Raw genomic sequence first — 23,946 nt, 5'->3', positions numbered from 1 at the left:
TTTATTCAGCAAATTTGATTTGATATTTGTTTTAAAGAAAAAAACACTTTATCTTCATTTTTTTGTTGTTACTGTCTTTTCAATTTGATTTACTCACGCCCCGTTTCGTTGTGTGATTTGTTTTTTTATGTTTTGGACTGACCTTTATATCATCTGAAGTATTCGAGCCTTGACGTCTGAAACCATTCCCTGTATTATGTTTTCTATAAGCTATTTGTTGAGCGTCAAATCACACCCAGTAACGATCAGACGTAGTAGATTGATTTGTTCTAGCGCTGTAACAGATCTGACTTCAGATGATATAGAGACCAGGAGTTTCATGTTTTTCTTTGGACCAATGTAATGCTGCACTTGTTTTTTCCCTTCAACAGATCAAAGTAAGTATTTCAATGATGTGCTATGGCAAGGAGTTTTTATAGTTTAGAATTTTACCGCACAGACCTATATATAAATCCAGTTTATTTTATTTTTATTCTACTCTTTCAAGTTTTGTTGTTTTTTTTTAAGTCAGGTTTTGGGTTTTTGCCAACCCATCTCCCTAGCTGTCTGCTTTATGCGTAGTTATATTCCGCTTATGTATTTGTTTTTTTATTATTATTTCTAGTATTTCTCTCAATCCACTAATACTGCTAAGTAGTTCACATTGCTTTCTGTTGTTTTCTAATGAGACACCTTATAACGTACTTTACCTATACAGTTGTAAAGCGTTTTGTACATCACTTATATGTGGATAGGAATGTTAATGATTTAACTATATTAATTAAAATCTTCTTCATTCTTTGTTTTCACTTGCCAGGTTTTTTTTTTTTGTTTTCTTTCTATTTTTTTTTTTATTTAAAATGTAATTAAAGACAGGTACATCTAGGCCAATAAAAATATTTATTTTTATTGAATGGTTGTCATATTTTTAAGTCAAAAAGCATCAGCTGAATGCGTGAATGTTGAATTTGAAGTAGTGTGCTGACAGTATGTACGTATCTATGTATGTGTGCTGATAGTATGTATGTGTGTGTTTCTGCAAGTTTAATAAGAACCTAACCCTCACCTTTAAAATGCGTTTTTTCTGGTATAAAAAAAAAAGTTTTCTTGTGCATGCCAGTCTAGTTGAAAACGTAAATAACTGGAGTGTATGAATGTCTACTCAAATTAGTGAAGACACACAAATAATGTTTTCTGATTCTGTTGAGCTCCTTAGTAAATCGTTTACACCTATATAGATACGGAATCCAGAGGCGGCCTTAGCAGTATGCGGGCCCTGGGCGAGTGTCATAAGCGAGAACCTGCATATTTGTATGATTGGCTTACGATGATTCAAGTATCTCCATATCGCTCAGTTGTGTGGCCTGTGTTGGTAGCTCCATTAGACATGACAGTAAGACTACCTCTGTCGTATAGTAGACATCCTTTTTCCTCGATACTTCATATATAGGTACACAAGTTAATATCAGTAGTATCGATATTTTAAATGAAGAGGCCCCAATGGAAAGATTTTTTTTTTCCCTCCATAATTGACGTCTCTACCGTAACTCTTGTTAGAAAGAGAGAAAAAGAATTACGCCACTGCCCTGATGCTTTAGTAAGAGTAGCCTTGGTAATGATTGTGTTTGCCAGATTTCTCTGTTGATTTCACTTCGAGCCACATCCAAAAGAAAACAATGACGTTTGCCCGGAAATCTCTCTTTGAAATGTCAAGATTAATTCAAGACAATTGCCTTCATTTGTCAGCGCCGATATTGTGAATGCAGCAGTTTCGTTTATTTTGTACTAGTCTTTGGGCGCGTTCTTGTTTTAAAACGTCTTTGTACTTCTATGGCTGATGAATTCCTAATCATTTGGAACCGTTGTAACGTCTCTCCCCCACCCACAGAAACTGTTTCAACCGTCTCTATTTAATACATTCTCGGCACGGGTAGCGCATTGATCGTCTGGCGCTAGGGAAGAATCCCTAGTCTCCGTTTGCGCTAAATCTGTGGGTCAAGGGTCAGTCTAAGTCTCAGTTTGTGAGGTTATTATCATTGAGATTGCTGGAGTCTTGCTCGATCGAAGAAAGTCATTGAAGAAAACTTTAGGTGTCTACCATTACAGAATTATCTAGAACGGTAAAGGCAGCACAGAATTCATTTTTGTATTCAGAATCACTGTACAGAGATACAGATAATTGTCTGAGTTCTACAACATTTTCTATTCCATTTTTTAGCTCAGTCACCATGTTTTATATTCATTTATTCTGGTCAACGAATTGATTAATAAAAATGTTTATAAATAACTTGGTATACAATTGTCACGATTTCTGGATATTTTCTTGTTTTCCATATAATTATTTTTGGTTACCAATTAATATCAGGTTACATTAAGGGTATAGCAAGCAACTATCTTTACATAATGCAAATATCTTTGAAACCAAATCTACAGTTTTGTTATTAGCCTCGTACATCCAAGTAGGTCAAAAGACTTTTCGAAAATAATATAGATGTAACTAAAATTCAGTTTCTTTTCAATGAGCCAGCAAGTCTTAGACTACCTCGTCTGTCTCACATTCACTAGACCGCCTGCCACAGAGCCACTAGACCGCCTGCCACAGAGCCACTAGACCGCCTGCCACAGAGCCACTAGACCGCCTGCCACAGAGCCACTAGACCGCCTGCCACAGTGCAACTAGGCCGCCTGGTTCTTTCCTAATCGCCATTTATGAGATACCGGTAGTTTCAAGCTGTCTTCATGTAGAAAGAGTTCCTATGAGAGATTGTCGTCTGTTCTCTTGTCACATCTCCACCCACCGAGGCTATCTTCTCCTTTCCAAGCCTGCTCTCCTCGCGCAGAAATATCAGATTTTTTAAATATTTTTTTTACTATTTTACAAATCGACTTGCAAGTAAAAAAGTAATACTAATGTGTCTATATCCGTGGTAAGCATGGCCCTTGATCGATCTCTTGGTACTGTAGTCCTAATCTTTGTAGTCTTAGGTCAGCTCTGGGGTCAAAAGAAGCTATTTCTGCTGTTGCCATAGATAACGATGTGACTAGAATGTTACTTTTAATTGTCCGCATCTTCAGGTCGATGTTCAGTCGTGTTGGGAGGTTTAAAGATTCTTGTCTACTCTTCAAATAGCCCCCAAGTGGTCATTCGTTTAGAGGAGTTTGGTTAATATGTCCCGGAAAAACACCCACACACACAATGTTAAAATGACAGGAGATGTATTGGCGTGATGGTAGTTAGGTATCATGGAACTTACAATTTACTTGTAATGTAAATGTTGCTTGCAACAAAATATCATCCTTGATACATATGCTTAACGTCTGGGTCCTGTGCGGTTGCGATTACTATAAAAGCCACCATTGTGATAGGAAACTACAGAACAAGCGGTTGAGAAAAATTTGAAAGGGAGAATTTATGATAAGAAAAAAAATGTATCAGTTGAAGAGGACATTTACCTGAGAGAATTACATTGGCTTCACTGAGATGGACATGGTCAGAAAAGACGGTGATGTCATATATCAGTAGGGAGAAAGAGTTGAAAGAAGGCGGTCTTTCAAAAAGGCAGAATGTACAGCTCCAGTCAGTATGAAATGGCGGTCACTTGTTGATACCTAGTAGGTCTACTCCTGTTGATATCTAGTAGGTCTACTCCTGTTGATACCTAGTAGGTCTACTCCTGTTGATACCTAGTAGGTCTACTCCTGTTGATATCTAGTAGGTCTACTCCTGTTGATACCTAGTAGGTCTACTCCTGTTGATATCTAGTAGGTCTACTCCTGTTGATACCTAGTAGATCTACTCCTGTTGATATCTAGTAGGTCTACTCCTGTTGATACCTAGTAGATCTACTCCTGTTGATATCTAGTAGGTCTACTCCTGTTGATATTTAGTAGGTCTACTCCTGTTGATACCTAGAAGGTCTACTCCTGTTGATATCTAGTAGGTCTACTCCTGTTGATACCTAGTAGATCTACTCCTGTTGATACCTAGAAGGTCTACTCCTGTTGATACCTAGAAGGTCTACTCCTGTTGATACCTAGTAGGTCTAGTCCTGTTGATACCTAGTAGATCTACTCCTGTTGATACCTTGTACTCCTGTTGGCATTGAGAGATGATAATAATAATAACGATGATGTCGTCGAGGCTGCCGTTGTATCTCTAGCATTGTAGAACGTAGGTCACCTCCCTTTTAGTCTAAATCTGCAGTGCACAAATATAATATTTCTCTTATATTATTTCAACCTCGTCACACGTTAAAGTATTCAGAACCCAAGGCGAAATAAAGCCAAGAGAAACAATAAAACTAGATCTATGGATTTGTATTAAGAAGAAAGATCCCTGATAATAAACGTAGTCCACAAAAAGCTTGTGAGGAAGAAAAGAAGTGTAGGCCCTACTTACTGTACTACATGGGCGCTTTCTTCCGTCTCAAAGTAAAAAAACAATAATAAGTCTTAGTTTGGTCAGACCTTACTGTGGACATCAGAATGTTCTGTGAATGAAATTTAAGATGTAGCTCACTCAAGACAACAACTTTCCACACATAATATATGTGTGTAGCTCCTGGAGAGGGGGGAGGCGTATTCAAGTCTTGATAAGGCTTATACAATACATTCTAGGAGGGGGGGGGGCGGGAGGTCGCACTGTCAGACGAGAGATTTCACTCATTTTAAACGTGCCCCGGCATGTGATGGCTATGATGGGCAGGGCGTCGACATTCTCTTGGTGCCCTGTGAGTCCTAACATGGCCATTTGAGCATAAGAAGATGTGTGTGTGTCGATATTAGAAGGATCGGAGTATTCATATGTGTGTACGCCTTGGCACGAAATTCGGCGTGTGTGATTCGAAACGTGTGTGAGTGTTTGTGCGAACTAGTGTATGTGCCTCATCCTCAGTCCACTGACCCATGCTTTCAACTCTGCAGTTTTCGCTCTGCCCTGCAAAGAAAAAAAAAGTATACATTTTCAAAGATATGGAAGAAATCAAATTAAATCCTCCTTTTCCTTTTCTGACAAGATTCTTTTTTTCTACTGAAGTTTCAAGAGTTCACTCTTGACAGTTTTTGAACACCGAAAAATTCAAATATAATTTTTATTGATTTTATTTGCTTGAACCTCAATTTTATTATCCCATTACAAAGTTGTTCAAACTTAGCCTACTTGATTATAGTCAACACTCTATATATTTAATATACATTCTGCAAAGTAGCACAGCCTCAATAGTTATACTATTTGTATTTGTAATCACAACAAATTTCCATAACGATCAATAAAGGAGTCTTAATCTTACTCTTAGTTTGTGTTTGCTAGTGATTATGAGTAAGTTATTGAAGTTGATTTAACCTGAATTGAATTTTGAACGCTATTAATCTAATTAACTGCACTTTGTCTATTTATTACTAGATTTAGATTGTTGAATACTAAATAAGTGTACTTGACAAATCTAATTATTTGTTGATTTGTTTTATACCATTTGTTTGATTCGATGTCAACCGAATAAACATTAAAACACTAATCAAGCAGTTACTTAAGAAAACAATTTATTATTGATTTTAGAGCAATCCAAGAACTGCATTAGTTTAATTAGGTTCAAATATGAGATGACGCTTTATTCAATAGCCTAACAATTTTCAAACTATTTCGATTTATTTAAGTAGCGTGCATTCCTATACCAATCAATATAAAATGAAAGATACGACCTTATATTTATGTAATGTCAGTTAGTTTCAAGATCTTATTTATAATTAACATACTTTAAATTTGGACTTTTGAACACATACCTCGTTTCAGATTAAAATAAATTGAATCGTAGATGTCAAATCTAGATTTAGCTTTTGCAGTTTTGTAATGCCTTGTGATCCTTTGTCTGACAGAAAGCAAATCTTGGCACAATTTTAGGTGTCTACCTACCATGTATACAGAATATTTTCGGCGTACTGCTGTTCGTTCGTTTAACATGGATTGTGGGTATGGCTGGAACTTTGGAAGCTTTTTGTATTGTCTTCATTTGTTGCTCATCGGTAAGTAAATATTTTCTAATCTTTCGAAGTAACTCAATTTTGGCCAGATTTTGTTACCATTGTTAGCTGTTTTAACATATCTAGAATTGTTGTTTAAAGATCCCAAGTACGGTAGATTCTATCTATGTATATTCTATATCTAGTCTTATGTTCTAGACTTAATAAGCTTATATTCTGGATTAATTCCTGAAATCTAGATCTAGGAGCTATTTTTTTGTAAGTTTGAGTTAACAATAATTGTAACAAAAAAATATTAGAATTAATTTTTGCATTGTTTTAGATCATTGTGACGACAGTCCAGACCAGGCATTTAAAATTCTAAATTATCAGTTAAACACTTAAGACTTATACCATATATGGGTAGATCAGTACTAAATCTAGGATAATAGTCTAGATCTAGATTATAATTATCTTAAGTTAGGTCTTGAATATCCTAGTCTAGTAGGTAGTAGAATCTATTCTAGTCTTCATTTTGTCTTAAGTACAACATATTTAATTGTTTTAGGCCTTTTATTAGTAGAATAATCTAATCTTTTAACATAAAATCTAGATGTATATCTCAATATTCTATAACTAAATGAGACCTAAGTCATTAGGTTTTTTATTACTAATATCTAGATTTTCACTGGATTTAGATCTAATCGTATGAAATTTTAAAATATGTTTTAGTCTAATTGTAATTCCAATAAAGACAATTGTTCAAGATATCTTGAGCTAGACTAACAGCTTGATTGACTGAAGTACCAATCTGTATCTTCCAAACTGATGCCCTGTTAATGTACATGTCAATCAGTACATTCTTTGGATAGAAATCGTAAATATATTATTGCATTCAAATTAATAATACCAGATCTAGAAATTGATTGCTAGATGCTAAACAAACACCACAGGTGCTAGATCTACTTCTAGTTGAACTAGAATTATATTTTGAAATATAAAATGTTTATATAAAAAAAAAGGCATCAGTAGCCAGATTTTCAGACATCTTAAGATTATTTTTTTTTCCTGTATTTAATGTAAAAAAAATAAATAATAATATTGTGTTTTTTTTTATTCACAGACTATGCTAACCGCCTTCTCTATGAGTGCTATTGCCACAAATGGTGTGGTGCCTGCAGGAGGGTCCTATTTCATGATCTCAAGATCTTTGGGCCCTGAGTTTGGTGGGGCTGTAGGGGTCCTATTCTACTTGGGAACTTCAGTAGCCTCTTCCATGTACATTGTGGGTGCTGTGGAGATATTAGTGGTAAATAATTCTCCTTTACTGTTTACTTATTCTATCCCTTGCCTTATTTAAATATCTAAATATTTAAAACAAAAAACAGGGTCACAATATATTTAGCAATCAAACCAAATATTGTTGTAAATGAATTGATAAGGAATTCAATACAGTTTTTATGGCTCTATAAAATATAGGTCCTTAAATTTTATGTTACTAAGGATTTAAAAAAACAACTTAATAAGTGGTTTTGATTATCTACAGCTTATGAAGCTTCAGAGGGTGATATTTTAGAATCAAACTCAAAATTAAATCCTGTCTTACTAAAAAATTTTATGACCCCGCTTTTTTTTAATGTATCTTATATCCTAATTTTATGTATTTTAATATACACTTAAAAAATCTAAGAGAATATTGTATTTTATAGTGTCTGCAGTGTGTTAGTTAAAGCTCTTTTTGTGCTAAATTTTTATTATAATCATTTAATTAAATCCATTTTTTTCTTTGCCTCTAGCAATACATGGCACCACAAATGAATCAGTTTGGGGATGTTTTCAACAGTTACCGCCTGTACGGTACAGTTGTGTTACTCCTCCTGGCCTTCATTGTCTTTGTGGGCGTTGGCTTTGTCAGCAAGTTTGCTGCACTGTCCCTGGCCTGTGTCATCATTTCCATTCTCTGCATCTACATTGGTATCTTTGTGGCTAACCCAGATACTAGCCTCGAGTAAATAACTTTTTTTTGCTTACACATAATGAACAATTAGTTTTTTTGTTTTTTTTTTATATTTATGTGGTTAATGAACCTGCAATATTCATTCTAGTCTCAAGTCAACAATTTGGTTCCCGCATTTAAGGATAAATTATTTGTATTTAATTAGCACAAGATGTTTCAAATATAAATTTATTGTAAAATCATTAAAATGGTTGTTATTATCTTAATTTTTACTATTATTGCATTTAAATGGCATGTCTTCCATGCTTTTATGACATGCTCAATACATGGATTTGTTATGGAGGCAGTATTTAGGAAAAGGCTTCCATGCTGGCTTTAGGCATTTAGCAGACATGAGTCAAATCTCAGGAGAAAACAAAATGTCAGGTCTACATAATGTTGATTTTCAGCTCCAAGTTGTTTTGTTTTTTTCATAACTCATTTAGATCCCATGATCAGACTTCATTGATTTAAATGAGTTAATGTCAACACTGCCTCCTGTATCATTTTATTAACTTTTTTCTTTTTATAGCCTTACATTTTTATAGGTCATATGAAAATGAAATGAATTAAATTGTTCAACAATATTTCAATCATTTTCTCAACAATATTTATGTAAAACTAAATTCTGAGCAATAAAGCTATATAAAACTTTCTAACAAAACAAATCATTTGAATAAATACTACTAATTAAATATTTTAGACTATTACAATCTTAATAGATGTAAACACATTTCTTGCGTACACTATTTTTCTTTACAAAGATAAGAAGGAAACAATAAATATTCATTGTGAACATAATCAAAAGTTTCAATTTTCTATTTCTAACAGCTTCTGTTTCCAATTATTATTTATTATTTTTTATATAATTATTAATATTATTTCCCATGCAATCAAAAGGTAAATGTAACCAAAACGCACTAATCTTGTCATGTTGTATCTCAGAGTTTGTATGCTGGGTGAACGTCTATTAGAGCAGGACAAGGTCATGTTCAACGGTACCTTCATGTGCACCAAAAATATCACTGGACCAATCTATCAACACTACTGCGTGGATGAGTCCAACACTAGCTCTAGTTGCGACTATTTTAACAACCCTCACACCGATGTCAAAGTTCTTAAAGCTATACCTGGACTGTCCAGTGGAATATTCTCCAGTGAGTAGCTAAGAAATGAAGACCTGTTTATCTCCAAAACATGTCTAGTTTGAGATTTTGATGACACTTACTTCATCCATTTGTGTGCTGTCTGTAAATTTAAAAGTCACTTCTGCTTAACATATGCTTGGATGGAATTTTGTTGTGTTTTTCATAAGCCAATTTTAAAATAAGAATCAGCTCTTGACAAAACACTTTACATGAAAAAAACATTTGCCAATTATCAGTTTTATGATTTTTGAAAATTTAATTCTTTATTAACTTTTTCTTTTGACTGAATCATGCAAAATGTTTGTTTTTTTTTATATCTAATTAGCTAGCTATTATTTAATATAAAAAAAAAAACTAAAAGGTCGCAATCCATTTAAATAATGTTTTATTCATAATGTACTATTCATCAATTAATTTAGTTTGATTTTTAATTATATTAATTCTGCTCAATACACTTTTTATTTTCAAACTTAGAAAATATCTGGAACAAGTATACACAGCAAGGAAAAGTAATTGGTACTGAACAAGAAGGGTCTGAAACAAGAGGGGAGATAATAGCTGATATGACCACTTCTTTTATGATTTTAATAGCTATTTACTTCCCATCAGTCACTGGTAAGTGCAGATCATGTTTACTTCCCATCAGTCACTGGTAAGTGCAGATCATGTTTACTTCCCATCAGTCACTGATAAGTGCATATCATGTTTATTTCCCATCAGTCACTGGTAAGTGCAGATCATGTTTACTTCCCATCAGTCACTGGTAAGTGCAGATCATGTTTACTTCCCATCAGTCACTGATAAGTGCATATCATGTTTATTTCCCATCAGTCACTGGTAAGTGCAGATCATGTTTACTTCCCATCAGTCACTGGAAGTGCATATCATGTTTTTTTTCCCATCAGTCACTGGTAAGTGCAGATCATGGTTACTTCCCATCAGTCACTGGTAAGTGCAGATCATGGTTACTTCCCATCAGTCACTAATAAGTGCAGATCATGGTTACTTCCCATCAGTCACTAATAAGTGCAGATCATGGTTACTTCCCATCAGTCACTAATAAGTGCAGATCATGGTTACTTCCCATCAGTCACTGGTAAGTGCAGCTTATGTTTATTTCCCATCAGTCACTGGTAAGTGCAGATCATGGTTACTTCCCATCAGTCACTAATAAGTGCAGATCATGGTTACTTCCCATCAGTCACTAGTAAGTGCAGCTCATGTTTATTTCCCATCAGTCACTGGTAAGTGCAGATCATGGTTACTTCCCATCAGTCACTGGTAAGTGCAGATCATGGTTACTTCCCATCAGTCACTAGTAAGTGCAGATCATGGTTACTTCCCATCAGTCACTAGTAAGTGCAGATCATGTTTATGTCTTTACATTTCATGGGTTAATTTTGTCACTCATTTAACTAGAAACATAAGCTGCACTTCTTTAGTGAGACTTTGTTTCATCTGCAGGCATTATGGCGGGATCTAACAGGTCTGGTGATCTAGCTGATGCTCAGAAATCTATACCTATTGGAACTATAGCAGCTATCTGTACCACCTCATCAGTCTGTATCCTTTTTAAAAACCAATTTGTTTCAATTTATAATTCAGATGTTGTTGAGGTCATCTGTTTTATGTGGCCAGCAAAACAACCAACCGCCTTTATTTTCCCAAACCTAAGTCATTAGCATTAGGAGGACTCAGGGGTGCCCTAAAAATCCCAAATATCAAAATCCCAATCATCGTTGATATTCGAACCCAGGATCCTAGGTTTGGAAGCCAAGCACTTAACCACTCTGTCACCCCTTATTGTCTCTATCAAACTCTATATAAATGACTAAGGCTAGATGTATGAAAGACTAGCAGCAGACTTTACAAACCAGGACTTAGTCATTTCAGTGGATATTTGCACTTTGGACTGTTGTAAGAATGTCCAGAGTTTGAACCCTACCCACCACCACCCTCTCCCATCTTGCAGGAGGTTTGGGCATGCATATCTGAAGGAATGTCAGAAACTTGTAAAACAAACAAAAACAAAGTTTAGCAAGAAACTGAACACAAAGAAACTCTACACAAAGTTTAGCAAGAAACTGAACACAAAGAAACTCTACACAAAGTTTAGCAAGAAACTGAACACAAAGAAACTCTACACAAAGTTTAGCAAGAAACTGAACACAAAGAAACTCTACACAAAGTTTAGCAAGAAACTGAACACAAAGAAACTCTACACAAAGTTTAGCAAGAAACTGAACACAAAGAAACTCTACACAAAGTTTAGCAAGAAACTGAACACAAAGAAACTCTACACAAAGTTTAGCAAGAAACTGAACACAAAGAAACTCTACACAAAGTTTAGCAAGAAACTGAACACAAAGAAACTCTACACAAAGTTTAGCAAGAAACTGAACACAAAGAAACTCTACACAAAGTTTAGCAAGAAACTGAACACAAAGAAACTCTACACAAAGTTTAGCAAGAAATTCTACACATAATCTGGAAGCATTTTTGTGATAACTCAGAGCAATCATGTTGTACTAATTTGTCATAAATATTTCTTTCCTATTCCCCTGAAGATTTGTCTTGTGTTCTCTTCTTTGCTGGTTGTATAGATGGCAATGTAATGAGAGACAAGTAAGTTGCTTCAAACAGTTAGCAATAATAATAAGCTGATGTATTAGTCCATATTTGTTGCTGTGATTTCATATTTAAAAAATTGATGTTGATTGATTTGTCCAGATATGGTGCCAGTATAGGTGGCAGTTTGATTATTGGCAAGTTAGCCTGGCCACATGAATGGGTCATTTTGATTGGTTCATTTTTGTCAACCCTTGGTGCTGGCCTACAGAGTCTGACAGGTTAGTTGGTAGTTCTAGCAGTTGCTTTATTGTCATACAATACAATTATCATATAAGTCATTATGAGAGAAACTTCTGGTTGAATATTAAAAAAAAAAAACTTGTTATAAACTGTTTAAGTTTTACTATAATATATCTAATTTATTGGTGTCTCGAGACTGTATAACGTATTTATTAGTTCTTGGTCCATAACTAAATAATAATACAGCTTACAGCTTGAAATACTGAAGCATTGCTTTTAAACTTCATTTAATTTCGACGAAAAATAAAGAGCAGATAATAATGTTCTGCAACAGTATATAATAGTATACAAAATTTCTTTTTAAAAAAATAACTTTGTGTGTACATATCTTTTAAAAAGAGACCCTTAACATCCTTGCAAAATAAAAATTAAAAAAAACTATTTTCATACAATCTTTAGAACCCTTTAAAAAAAAGACTCAAGTTTGTATTTTTGTTTAAAAATGGTGTGTAGGTTTTACATCATTGAATCCCAAGTGAATATAGTGTCTGTTTTTATGATTGTATTTTGTGTTACATATATTTTAAACATTTCAAATATATTTTTTTTTTAGCATTGCCTGCTTTGAATCTTAAATGGTGTTAACTGTCCTTCATTTTTTTCCTAGTTTTCACAATGAAACAAAGTTCAATTTGGTATTACTTTATTAATTTAGGGTGTAATTGTGTTTTAATGTGACATTTGTTTTGGCTTGTATGATGCATACATGTCACATGTTTAATGTATAGTATTAGTAACTAGAGAAGTTGTTGAATTGAATATAGCAAAATAATCATCATAATCTCCATTGGAGTCAGGGTCTGAGAGGCTCCAATCCTCCCTTACAAAAGCCCTGGACAGAAACCCTGTAATGTTATACATTTATGTCATCATACAGGTCAAAAACTTGTGGCTTCCCAGACTACTTAAGATGGAAATCAGCATGTCTGGGGCAGTCATAAAGAATATGAGACATGGTTTCCTCTCCTCTTCCTTCCTGTAGGCACCATAAGTTGATGTTTGACTTGGCTGAACCCTGAGAAATATGAACCAACAAGAAAGTGCTGTGCTATAATAGTTTGTTCAGGCCTGTGAAGACTCAACACACAGGGCTCTTTTGAACTTGTCACAGCACAATGTCTTAGCAAAATAATGGAATTTCTAAATGCATCATTCATTGTTAAAACTAATTTATATTCACCTTTCTCACTAAAAGGAAAAGCAGGATTTACAACTTTTATCAGCCTAAACTCTAGTTCTATGGTAACTTAGTTTCTAAAATAGACATTGACTGTTCAAGATTTAATATCCAACTTTTTGCTGTATTTTATACAAGTTAATCTGTAAAAATGTCTTACTTTTATTGACCTTCTTCCTTCTCTAGGTACTTTTATTGACCTTCTTCCTTCTCTAGGTACTTTTATTGACCTTCTTCCTTATCTAGGTACTTTTATTGACCTTCTTCCTTCTCTTGGTACTTTTATTGACCTTCTTCCTTCTCTAGGTACTTTCATTGACCTTCTTCCTTCTCTAGGTACTTTTATTGACCTTCTTCCTTCTCTAGGTACTTTTATTGACCTTCTTCCTTCTCTAGGTACTTTTATTGACCTTCTTCCTCTCTAGGTACTTTCATTGACCTTCTCTAGGTACTTTTATTGATCTTCTTCCTTCTCTAGGTACTTTTATTTACCTTCTTCCTTCTCTAGGTACTTTTATTGACCTTCTTCCTTCTCTAGGTACTTTCATTGACCTTCTTCCTTCTCTTCGTACTTTTATTGACCTTCTTCCTTCTCTAGGTACTTTTATTGACCTTCTTCCTTTTCTAGGTACTTTTATTGACCTTCTTCCTTCTCTAGGTACTTTTATTGACCTTCTTCCTTCTCTAGGTACTTTTATTGATCTTCTTCCTTCTCTAGGTACTTTTATTGACCTTCTTCCTTCTCTAGGTACTTTTATTGATCTTCTTCCTTCTCTAGGTACTTTTATTGACCTTCTTCCTTCTCTAGGTACTTTTATTGACCTTCTTCCTTCTCTAGGTACTTTTATTGATCTTCTTCCTTCTCTAGGTGCTCCCCGTTTACTTCAAGCTATAGCAAAAGATGGAGTCATTCCATTCCTGCGAGTCTTTAGTATCACCACCAAAAGAGGGGAACCTTTCCGTGCCCTTTTGTTGACAACATTTATCTCTGAGATTGGAGTGTTGATTGGAAATGTAGATTACATTGCTCCTATTATAACAATGTAAGTAGCAGAAAGGATTCATTATTTTATTTTGCATTTATTTGGTTAACATTTTTTTTTCCCTTATGATTTTTAGAAAACATTGGGGGTTATGGGGTTGTTTTTTTTTAAATAGAATGTATAGTTTTGAACATTTGTATGTTTTTGTTTTTTTCTTTTATGTAAAGTTGACAAAATTCCTACTCCTAAACTATTGTAAGCCAAACATATGTGTACCTTGTTTTTCTAATGACATAATATTGCTGAACTTGTCATTTCAGGTTCTTCCTCATGTGTTATGGTTTTGTCAACATGGCCTGTGCTTTACAGACATTATTGCAGACTCCTAACTGGCGCCCAAGATTTAGATTCTATCATTGGTCAGTTACCAGAAATTATTGTTTTGATTATTTTGTCTAAAAAAAAGCTACCTATTAATTTTTATGTTATATCTAAATCAAAAAAGTTCAAAAGTGCATGAATTCAGTATGTTAATGTATGGTTGGCATGCCAGCATCATATATGTGTTATCAATATAACCTTTAATAGTATGGACTTTATTTTGGATTTAAAGTTGTATTGTTCTATTGGTATGCTTCCAATTTTGTATGTCAAATATTTCCACTTGTAGGACACTGTCACTGCTAGGACTGGCCCTGTGTATTGTTCTTATGTTCATCTCAAGTTGGTACTACGCCTTGGCAGCCCTGGCTATAGCTTTCTGCATCTACAAATACATTGAATATAAAGGGTGAGTCTTTTTTGTCCTCTAACTTAGGTGTATCAACATACACAAACAGATTCTGAACTGAGGCAACTCTTGGTATGAGATAGTGGGGAAAGCTCTTTGATGGCATACATACATCTATAGGGCAAATCATTTTAAAAGTCAACTTAATCCATCTTTCATATTCTGGAACTGGGTTTACTCTCAGGCCTAATAGCACTAACAAATAGGCTTACTTGAGATTTACTTCTGTTTTTTTTATAACTCAACTTTCATGTTTATAGCATCCTTAGAATGCTATGGTCCAATCTCTTTTATGGACTAATGGGTGGAGGTGTATCTGGGAGAAGGTTTTCCTTGCTACCTTAAGGCACTCAGTAAACACAACTCTGCTTGAGTCAGATGTCATACCTCGAGCTCCCTTATAGGTAGCCAAGCCACATTCAAGTGGTTTAAGCTGCTCAACCACATATTCCACTAACTTTGAAAACTAAAGGTTAGTAGTCATAGTGATAGAAGTGAGACACTAACATACTTTTGTCACTGAAATGGAATTTTGCTGCTTAATGCATTGATATGAAACATTTACTGTACTGGCCTTGTGAGTAGTGCGTTTTTACTTCAAACTGAACATTTAAACATCATTCTCTATTCGGTTTTTGTTTTATTGATCTATTCTATTACAGTGCTGAACAAGAGTGGGGTGACGGTATCAGAGGTCTGGCCATGTCAGCTGCAAGGTACTCCCTCCTGAGACTTCAAGCTGGACCTCCGCACACTAAAAACTGGAGGTATACCATTTGGTTCTCAAACTTGAGAAACCCACCTCTCAAAATTCAAGCCAAAATGTCTTTGTTTTGTATGATTAGTTTTACATGAACAAAATTATTTTTTTTCTTACGTTTTGGATGCTCCTTCAGTAAAGTTCCTCTTTCAGACCTTGTGATCTATAGGGCAGAGGATCTGTTTCTTTGGCCCATGGTTAACGAGGGTGTCATGTGGCCAGTACAACAACCAACTGCCTTTTACTTTTCCCCAACTAATGTCAGGTACCCATTAGAGCTGGGTGGTCTCAGAGCTGCCCATGGATCTCAAAATTAAAAATCCCAGTCTTCACCAGGATTTGAACCCGGGACGCCTGATTTAGAAGTCGAGCGCCTTACCACTCAGCCTCCACTCCTTCCTTGATCAAAATTCCTGCAGGATGATGGAGGATGAGTTTGAACCTGTAACTACTGAGACAACAGTCCAGAGTGCATACCACTAACCAAGCAGCCATTCTTTTAACTATATAAACAGTAAAATACAATATTTAATAATGTCACAGCAATAGGAACATTACACTATGTGCTTTGTGTATTTCCTTGGATGCATTGCAGGTTTCAGACAGGCCAATGTTAGAATATGTCTTAAATCTCCTGGCAGCCCTATCCTTCTGGAATCTTTGTGAAAATTTAAGCACATTCCAGACAGCTACATTTTTATTTCTTGGAATTACCATTTTGAATGTGTAGTTAGTGTGAGGATTATTTTTAACATTTGTTTATAATATTGTTTTTATTTCACTAGACCACAGCTACTTGTGTTGATGAAGTTAGATGAAACCCTGCAGCCAAAGTTTCCAAAATTGGTTTTATTTGCTAGTCAGTTGAAAGCAGGTTAGTTTGATTTTTAGTTAAATTGTATATTTGCAAAGCTTATATCAACTCACTCTGTCTGGATTAGGGGTGCACCAGATAGTACTTTTTGCTATTTGGCTAGAACCGAATATTGCCGGATAGTAAAAAATGATATTCGGCTGGAGCCGAATACCTACATGTCTTGTGTTGCATTTTGCAAAACTGTTAAATAACATACTTCGTAATAATTGTTTTCCTTTTATTTACCTACCTTATTGCTTTAAACTCTGTCAATGATTGATGAATTAAAGCTTAACAGTATTTATAAACAGATAGGCCTATCACAAACTAATCTGTGTAGCATGAGTGTGTGTTTATGTATGAGTCCACCAACTGTGAAGAGGTGGGGCATAGTCAATGTAAAACGTAAATATATATTGAACTAATTACTACTGTAAATTTCTCAAAGTTAAAGTGCAATCTTGCTTGTTTAGTGTTCGGATGTATATGTTCATGTATTTCAGACCAACAACTGGTCATCAAAGTCCAAGGACCGCTTCTGGTTCTGGCTTCAAGGGCTTAATACTGATAGTAGCTGTTTGTTAATAGTTGGAATCTGAAGCATTGTAGATCAATATTTATTGTTTTAGATTAATTCATTTGCGGCAAACGATATTTTATTAACTTATTTATAGCTTGGACCTTAGATGATGCCGATGCATAGATTAAATTGTAATCTGATCTATTATTGAGATCTATGTTTAAATCTACAGTTACATAGCTCTAAGAGCATTAGGAAAAGCTAATAGAGAAGAAAACAATTTCTCCACACCCTCGACAGATTTTAACAACCTGGTCAGATATATGTAGTGGGCCTACATATGTAGTCCTGGTGTAGTGGGTATAGTTGATAGGCATACGCAATAGTGTTGAGTGGTCAGGCAAAAAAATAACACATTGGCATGGTCAGTCAAGCATGTAGATAAATTATACCCGTACACTAGTTACAGAGGTCAAGTGTTTCTTAACACTCCTGCATATTTTTTCTTTTTTTTTAGATCTAATTGCAGTGCTTTGGATAAATTTCTTTTATGCAATTTTAAACTTTACTGTAAGGTTTTCCGTTATATTAGTCAATAGAATTAAACAATGAGATTAGCTTGCTTTCTAAAGGTTTTAATACAAGGCAAAAAATATGCACGTACACACATACATGCATATCTTTGTTATATTTTATTTTGCAAAGTATGTAAGAAACATCTCCCTTAATTATTAGGCCTTCTGATTTTATCATGGTTTCTGTAATAAAAAAAGCATGAAATTCAGCCTATGGGTAAAAAAAGTCGTCCTGGCCTGATACATAGTTGCTAAGTATGCATCATATTTTTTTTTTTAAATCAGTAATAAGAAGGAGTTACTTGACACTCTCAAATTATTAAGAGTGTCATCATCAAATCAAGACACTTAAGGCAGGAGTAAAATTTGAGTTAACACGTTAAGAAAAGAGATTTATATCCAAGTAAGCAAACTAGGCATTCAAGAAGAGGTGTGGCCTTTGGTCCAGCCACATGATGGACATTGTTCTCAAAATAAGCAAACTCATTGTCGGGTTACCCCTGTAGAGGTGTGGCTTGAAATCCAGCCCCTAATTAAGATTAGCTACCAAGTAAACAAAGTCAGTTCACTCGTGTGACCTCTAGACCTACGTCCAGGGTATTAGCCTTGGTGGTCACCTGTCAATCAATGAACTCAATGTGATGGGCTAAACAAATAAAAAGTGGTGGGAGTTGTTCATCTCTACCCTTGGTACTTGCGTAGAGGTGTGGCTTGAAATCCAGCCCTCACCCTCTAATAAAGATTCTTCTACAAGTAAACAAACTCAGTTCCCTCTTAAGATGTGACCTTTAGATAGTGTCAACATGTTGACATCTGTCATAATGTTTTCACCTGTCTATCTATGAACTCAATGTTATGGACTAAACAAACAAAAGATGGTGGGGGTGGTTCATCTCTAGCTCTGGAGATATACCCGCACATCTAGACATATGTTTTGTCAGCGTGACGTAGGCCTAGTTAAGGAATATTACACGTTAACTAGCCCACTCAAAGGTCAAGAAAAAATTTTAAAATGTGCCAGCTATCACTGCTATGTATGTAATGTGATTTTAAAATGTCAAGTTTTATTTCTATTTAGATGAACACGCCTTGTATTTGCACTAAAAGATGGTGCATAGTCATAGTTTTAAAAGCATATTTTTTTATTTGAAACAGAAATGTTAATGTATTTTAGAACTGACATTATTGAATCATGTCCACTTTATGAATATTGACGGGTTTTTATTGACGTAGAGATTTAGTTTGATGACATTCAACTGTTCCCTTCATTAAGTATTAAACTTCTTGTTCAACATCGTTTATCAGTGTCAACTACCCTTATATTGTTGACGTTTCACCTGCGTTGTTTCGTTATTTAAAAGTTTGACATATCTGAAAAAGACTCAGGGCAGAGGCTCCTAACAATATTAATAGAAATATTGGTACTACGGTGTAGTTTTTACTATCCGGCCAACTATTCGGCAGAGATATTCGGCTGAATATTGACGAATAGTGAAAATTGATGAATATTTAGCCGGAGTGACTATCCGGTGCACCCCTAGTCTATATGGTATTTTGTACACGTTATTTTTCCCACTTTATATTCTGAGCTCAAGTTGAAACTTTATTATTCATTGCCCCTAATAAAACATGAATCATAAAAAAAAAATTGGCTAGTTATTTTATCAATTAGTTATATTTAATTAATTTTATTTTCTATAGAGACAGTACTAGGTAAGAGGAGATAGTTTTGTGTAGAAAATTAGGTCATCACCTAAAAATTTGAAACTAGCAAAAGATAACTATAAAAACTTCTTAAGGGCTAGTGTATCGGCTTGAGTCTGCTGGTCCAAAAGATGTCAAACTTTTTTTTATAAATTGCTTTTGAAAAGCCATCACAAAACCTTATCCCCGATACCCTCTCCTTTCCCCCACCCCCCTCTAACGGGTCCACACAACATTGCCCATTGAGCAAGCTAAAAGTATTAAATTGAGCTAAACAAAAACAATCAGTTTAAATATTTCCAATGGCACAAATTTATTTTTATTAGTCTAGATCTATTACAAATTCATTGAATGATTGATTCATTGCACTTAATAAATTTTTTTTTTTTTTTCTTGTTTGTATTTTACTTGCTAATACTTGCATTTTATATCTGCACATTTTTCTTACAAATGTTGATCCTCAGGAAAAGGTTTAGTGTTGGTGAACAGTGTACTAGAAGGTAACTTCAGAGACAGGTATCCAGATGCCCAGGCATGTAAACAGGTAAAGTTTCCAGGTTATATTTAGTGTACAACATTTATTTGCCTTGATTTTTTTTTCTTTGTGAGTGTGTGAAATATTGAATAGGCCTATACTTAATTTGTTTTCTTTATTAGCAGATAAACTTTTTAAATACTGCACAAAATATTTTAATTCACAGTATGTATTTTCTATATCTTTTTGTATCTAGAGTTTGCATCTATGACTGCAAATCCTAAACTAAACCTAATCACCATTAAATACTGATCTGTATTTTAAGACATTGTACTCCATGCTCTTGCAAATTTCAATAAACAATTCTGCTGTTCTATTTTTAGAGAACATTGATTTGGTCATCAGATTTTTGTCAATTAATTTTGTTTTTAATATTACAGACACTCCATAACTTGATTAAAGAATATGGTGTCAAAGGTTTCTGTGATGTTAGTGTTGCTACAGATGTCTCTGAGGGACTTTGTCAGTTGTAAGATTAGAGAGCATTTATCTTTATTCACTGTTCATAGAGTCAACTCAATTCTAATTTCAAATTATTTCACATAGTTTTCTAACCAAATATAATTGTAGTAGACTTCATTTATATACTCAATCTAAAGCCTTCAGTTTAGTAGATGGATTCTGTTACAGAACTCCTTTCTGGTAGGCACTGTCAACTTGCTTACGTCAACTTTTTTGTTTTTAAAGTTGACTGCTGTAATCTTTCAGTAAAATTAATCAATAGAAAGCTAAACTTCAACAGTAACATATTTTTCTCCCCTTAAATATCTTGATAATTTTTAAAAAATTATTTTATTTTATTGATCGATAAAGTTATTAAGGTCTTTTGTCTAGAAAAACACAAATATGTTATTTGAACATACAGCTTATTTTGAGAAACAAATGTAGCCTACAAATATAAAATAGTAAGGCTTGTCTTTGCGTCCAAAGATTAATGAGAAGTGCAGTATTTCATGTAGCTACTCAGCCCCATCTGCAACCTACATATTTTGGTACAACCAATGTTGACTTAACCATTGTCCACCAATGGTCAATTTAGATTTTCTTTTCGCTGTATATGTCTGTTCTTAGCAGTGGATTTTCTTTTGGTCTTAAATAGCCTCCAAATATAAAGCTAATAAAAAAAATCAAATATCTTAATTAATTCTTAATATAGCTGTATGTTTTAAAGTCATGCAGTATTCTTCTCAGATATGGCTAGATCCACTAAGCTTTTTCAAGTTACCTTACTAGAAGAGAATATAAAGATACATCTTTATTGTACTGTGCATGTTATTGTTGATGGTCTATTTTGTTGATGATTATATATGTTAATGGTGCATGCGAGTCCATATGACACAACAACAGATGAATAAAGAATATACTTAGTAATGCAGGCTGATAACTTCAATAATTTAATTAACAATAAACAGGGCACAGTCCTCTGTCCTCGCTAGCCTAGCGTCGTCCTCCAAGGCATATTGTCCGTTACTCTTCTTGTTCCGTTCTCCTACTTTTTAATTACTCGTCACGTCACTATGGAAAAACCCGATTAAACTCAACTTCTACGCATCTTGTGTCATTACATCACGCAGTGTGGTAGTAGGGTATACCATCACTCGTGTGTAGATTAGATTCCAAGCTCAGCAACACTGCAACAGTCAATAACTTGAAAAACAAAACTTGACAAGGTGACTCCAACGGTCAGCTTGTAAATACTAGATATGTAGACTCAGGTGACTTTCCATACTCACAATAAACTGATAAAGATGACAAATTGAGGTATCTTCACTCTTGAGGTATATAGGTAGAGGTATACTGACGACGGACTGCCCTAGATCACTTAAACGGACGAAATAGTTCTGGATTCAGACGTTTAGTTCAAACAATAGATAGATCCAGGCTCAATCTAAAAATATCCAATTTGGCTTACAAAGCTAGACGCTGGTAACGGTTTCGAATTTTCTCTAAAGTCTAGATCCACTGGAACAAAGATGCCAAAATCCAGCTGCAGTCCAGATAATTAGCACAGACGTAGGGTAGATCTAGTAGAAATACAATAAACGAATGTTAATCCAGTACTTCTCCAGTGTACTTCGCCAAGTGTAGATAGAGAGTCTATATCCAGAACACGAAGTTAACTAGATTGTAGATCAAAATGACGCCCTGGCCATCGGGGTCGCCACATCTGTTGATGGTCTATTTTGTTGATGATTATATATGTTAATGGTGCATGCGAGTCCATATGACACAACAACAGAATGAATAAAGAATATATTTACTAACGCAGGCTGATAACTTCAATAATTTAATTAACAATAAACAGGGCACAGTCCTCTGTCCTCGCTAGCCTAGCGTCGTCCTCCAAGGCGTCTTGTCCGTTACTCTTCTTGTTCCGTTCTCCTACTTTTTAATTACTCGTCACGTCACTATGGAAAAACTCGATTAACCTCAACTTCTACACATCATGTGTCATTACATTAGTCAACCTCATTAAACATGCACCATAGAAAGCTTGTAAGCTTGCATAATATTTTGTTTGAAAAATAGCCTGTTTGATTTATTTGCTTAATAAATATAAGTGAAACTGGGAAATGATTATGTTTATTTCTGGCTTGCTTAGAATCCAAAATGCTGGTCTTGGAGGATTAAAACACAACACAGTAGTACTGGGCTGGCCTTATGGCTGGAGACATGATGAAGATGACAGGAGTTACAGGGTATTCTTGGGTAAGCTGTTACAATTACTCAAATACAAGGCTCCATCCATTTGTTTTACTTTGAAACTTCATTTTCTGTCAAACCTGCTTACATTTAACATGTTTTAGATTAATCAAATTTACAATTATTTGGTAAGCTGTTCAAAATTGCCAGCTGAGCTCTATGGTAATGATGTGGCTTTTTACTCAGATAAACAGAATATTATTTTGAACATTTACTAAAATGGCTGCCTGGTCGTGCGGTTAGCGCGCTGGACTGTCGTTCGGATTTATCGACGGTCGAGGGTTCAAACCCTGCCCGCTGCCATCCCCCGTCGTCCTGCGGGAGGTTTGGACTAGGAAGTAAACTATCTTCAACTCTGAAGGAACATCCGAAACATGTAAAAAAACATTTTACAAATTGACCTGCAAACTGAATTTGATTACCTATAATAGATATAATGCCTACAATAATTTTAGATCTAGTTTTAAGTTTAGCAATAAAATTTTTGAAGTGGTTGAAAATTCCTGTGAAATACATCAGACTATACAAATAGAAGTTGCAGTCATTCTTTTCTTTAAAAAAATGTAGGTTTAAATTCAAATGTCTACACCTATGCTTGACTTAGTTTTTAGCTATCTATTTCAACATTTATTTAATTATTTATAATTTTTCTAAAAATCAATGCATGAACCTAAAGAATTCATTTCCTCAACCCTTTATTGCTAGTGTTTCTTTTTAAAGAATTCTTTGGCATAGCTTTGATTTATTATTAATAAAGTCAGTTTAGTATGGGAGTACCTTATTGCTTTATGAAATTGAATGAAAAAATTAGTCTTTGAGATTGATCAATTCAGAGTTTCTCAAATCAGGATTATCTCAGTGTTTCTCACCTTTTTTTCTTTAAAGTATGCCTACACTTTTTATTTTCAAGAATAATCTCTCCTTTTTCTTTACATCAGTACACAAAACATACCAAGATAATGTAATATTTATTTTCAATACCTATCAGTTGCAGTATATGATAGGTTTACCAATATTTATTTTGTCTTAGCCAATTATTTTGTGTACGACTTATGTGTTTATAAACCAAATAACAGCTTGACCTATTTTACATTCTCTAGATACTGTGCGCAATGTTGGCTCAGCACAGATGTGTTTACTTGTTCCTAAAGGAATCAACCAGTTCCCTGATCTTGGAGTCAAGTTAAAGGGAACTATTGATGTCTGGTGGATTGTCCATATCCTTCGCATTAGAGACAGAAAATTTCATTGGTTTCATTTTATATTTATTAATATTAACAAACAAATTGATATTTGATTCATTTCATTTGGAATTATTTCTTTAATTGTTATTTTCACATGCTTTTATTCGCTAACCTTGAATAGCAGATATAGGAAGAACAATTAAGGCACAT

General features: G+C 34.5%; 1 protein-coding gene across 12 annotated transcripts in view; it reads left to right on the top strand.

The window, feature by feature from the left end:
* LOC106068750 (solute carrier family 12 member 4-like) overlaps positions 1 to 23,946 on the top strand; it is a 151,520-nt gene that overhangs the window by 114,565 nt on the left and 13,009 nt on the right. For all 12 annotated transcript variants that reach the window (XR_008779091.1, XM_056036911.1, XM_056036909.1 and 9 more), the window contains 17 exons: positions 5,851 to 5,997; positions 7,058 to 7,243; positions 7,731 to 7,942; positions 8,876 to 9,087; positions 9,553 to 9,693; positions 10,543 to 10,641; positions 11,646 to 11,703; positions 11,809 to 11,927; positions 13,995 to 14,169; positions 14,430 to 14,528; positions 14,780 to 14,899; positions 15,562 to 15,666; positions 16,445 to 16,533; positions 19,779 to 19,858; positions 20,230 to 20,318; positions 22,452 to 22,558; positions 23,653 to 23,771. Coding sequence is in view for 11 of the 12 variants with exons in the window: in XM_056036911.1 (XP_055892886.1) it covers positions 5,851 to 5,997; positions 7,058 to 7,243; positions 7,731 to 7,942; positions 8,876 to 9,087; positions 9,553 to 9,693; positions 10,543 to 10,641; positions 11,646 to 11,703; positions 11,809 to 11,927; positions 13,995 to 14,169; positions 14,430 to 14,528; positions 14,780 to 14,899; positions 15,562 to 15,666; positions 16,445 to 16,533; positions 19,779 to 19,858; positions 20,230 to 20,318; positions 22,452 to 22,558; positions 23,653 to 23,771 (2,157 nt within the window). In the remaining variant the exon portion in view is untranslated. The remainder of the gene's footprint in view (positions 1 to 5,850; positions 5,998 to 7,057; positions 7,244 to 7,730; positions 7,943 to 8,875; positions 9,088 to 9,552; positions 9,694 to 10,542; positions 10,642 to 11,645; positions 11,704 to 11,808; positions 11,928 to 13,994; positions 14,170 to 14,429; positions 14,529 to 14,779; positions 14,900 to 15,561; positions 15,667 to 16,444; positions 16,534 to 19,778; positions 19,859 to 20,229; positions 20,319 to 22,451; positions 22,559 to 23,652; positions 23,772 to 23,946) is intronic.

The sequence above is a fragment of the Biomphalaria glabrata genome, chromosome 7, assembly GCF_947242115.1.
Source record: "Biomphalaria glabrata chromosome 7, xgBioGlab47.1, whole genome shotgun sequence".
Lineage (NCBI taxonomy): Eukaryota > Metazoa > Mollusca > Gastropoda > Planorbidae > Biomphalaria > Biomphalaria glabrata.
This window is presented reverse-complemented; position numbering and strand designations above follow the sequence as displayed.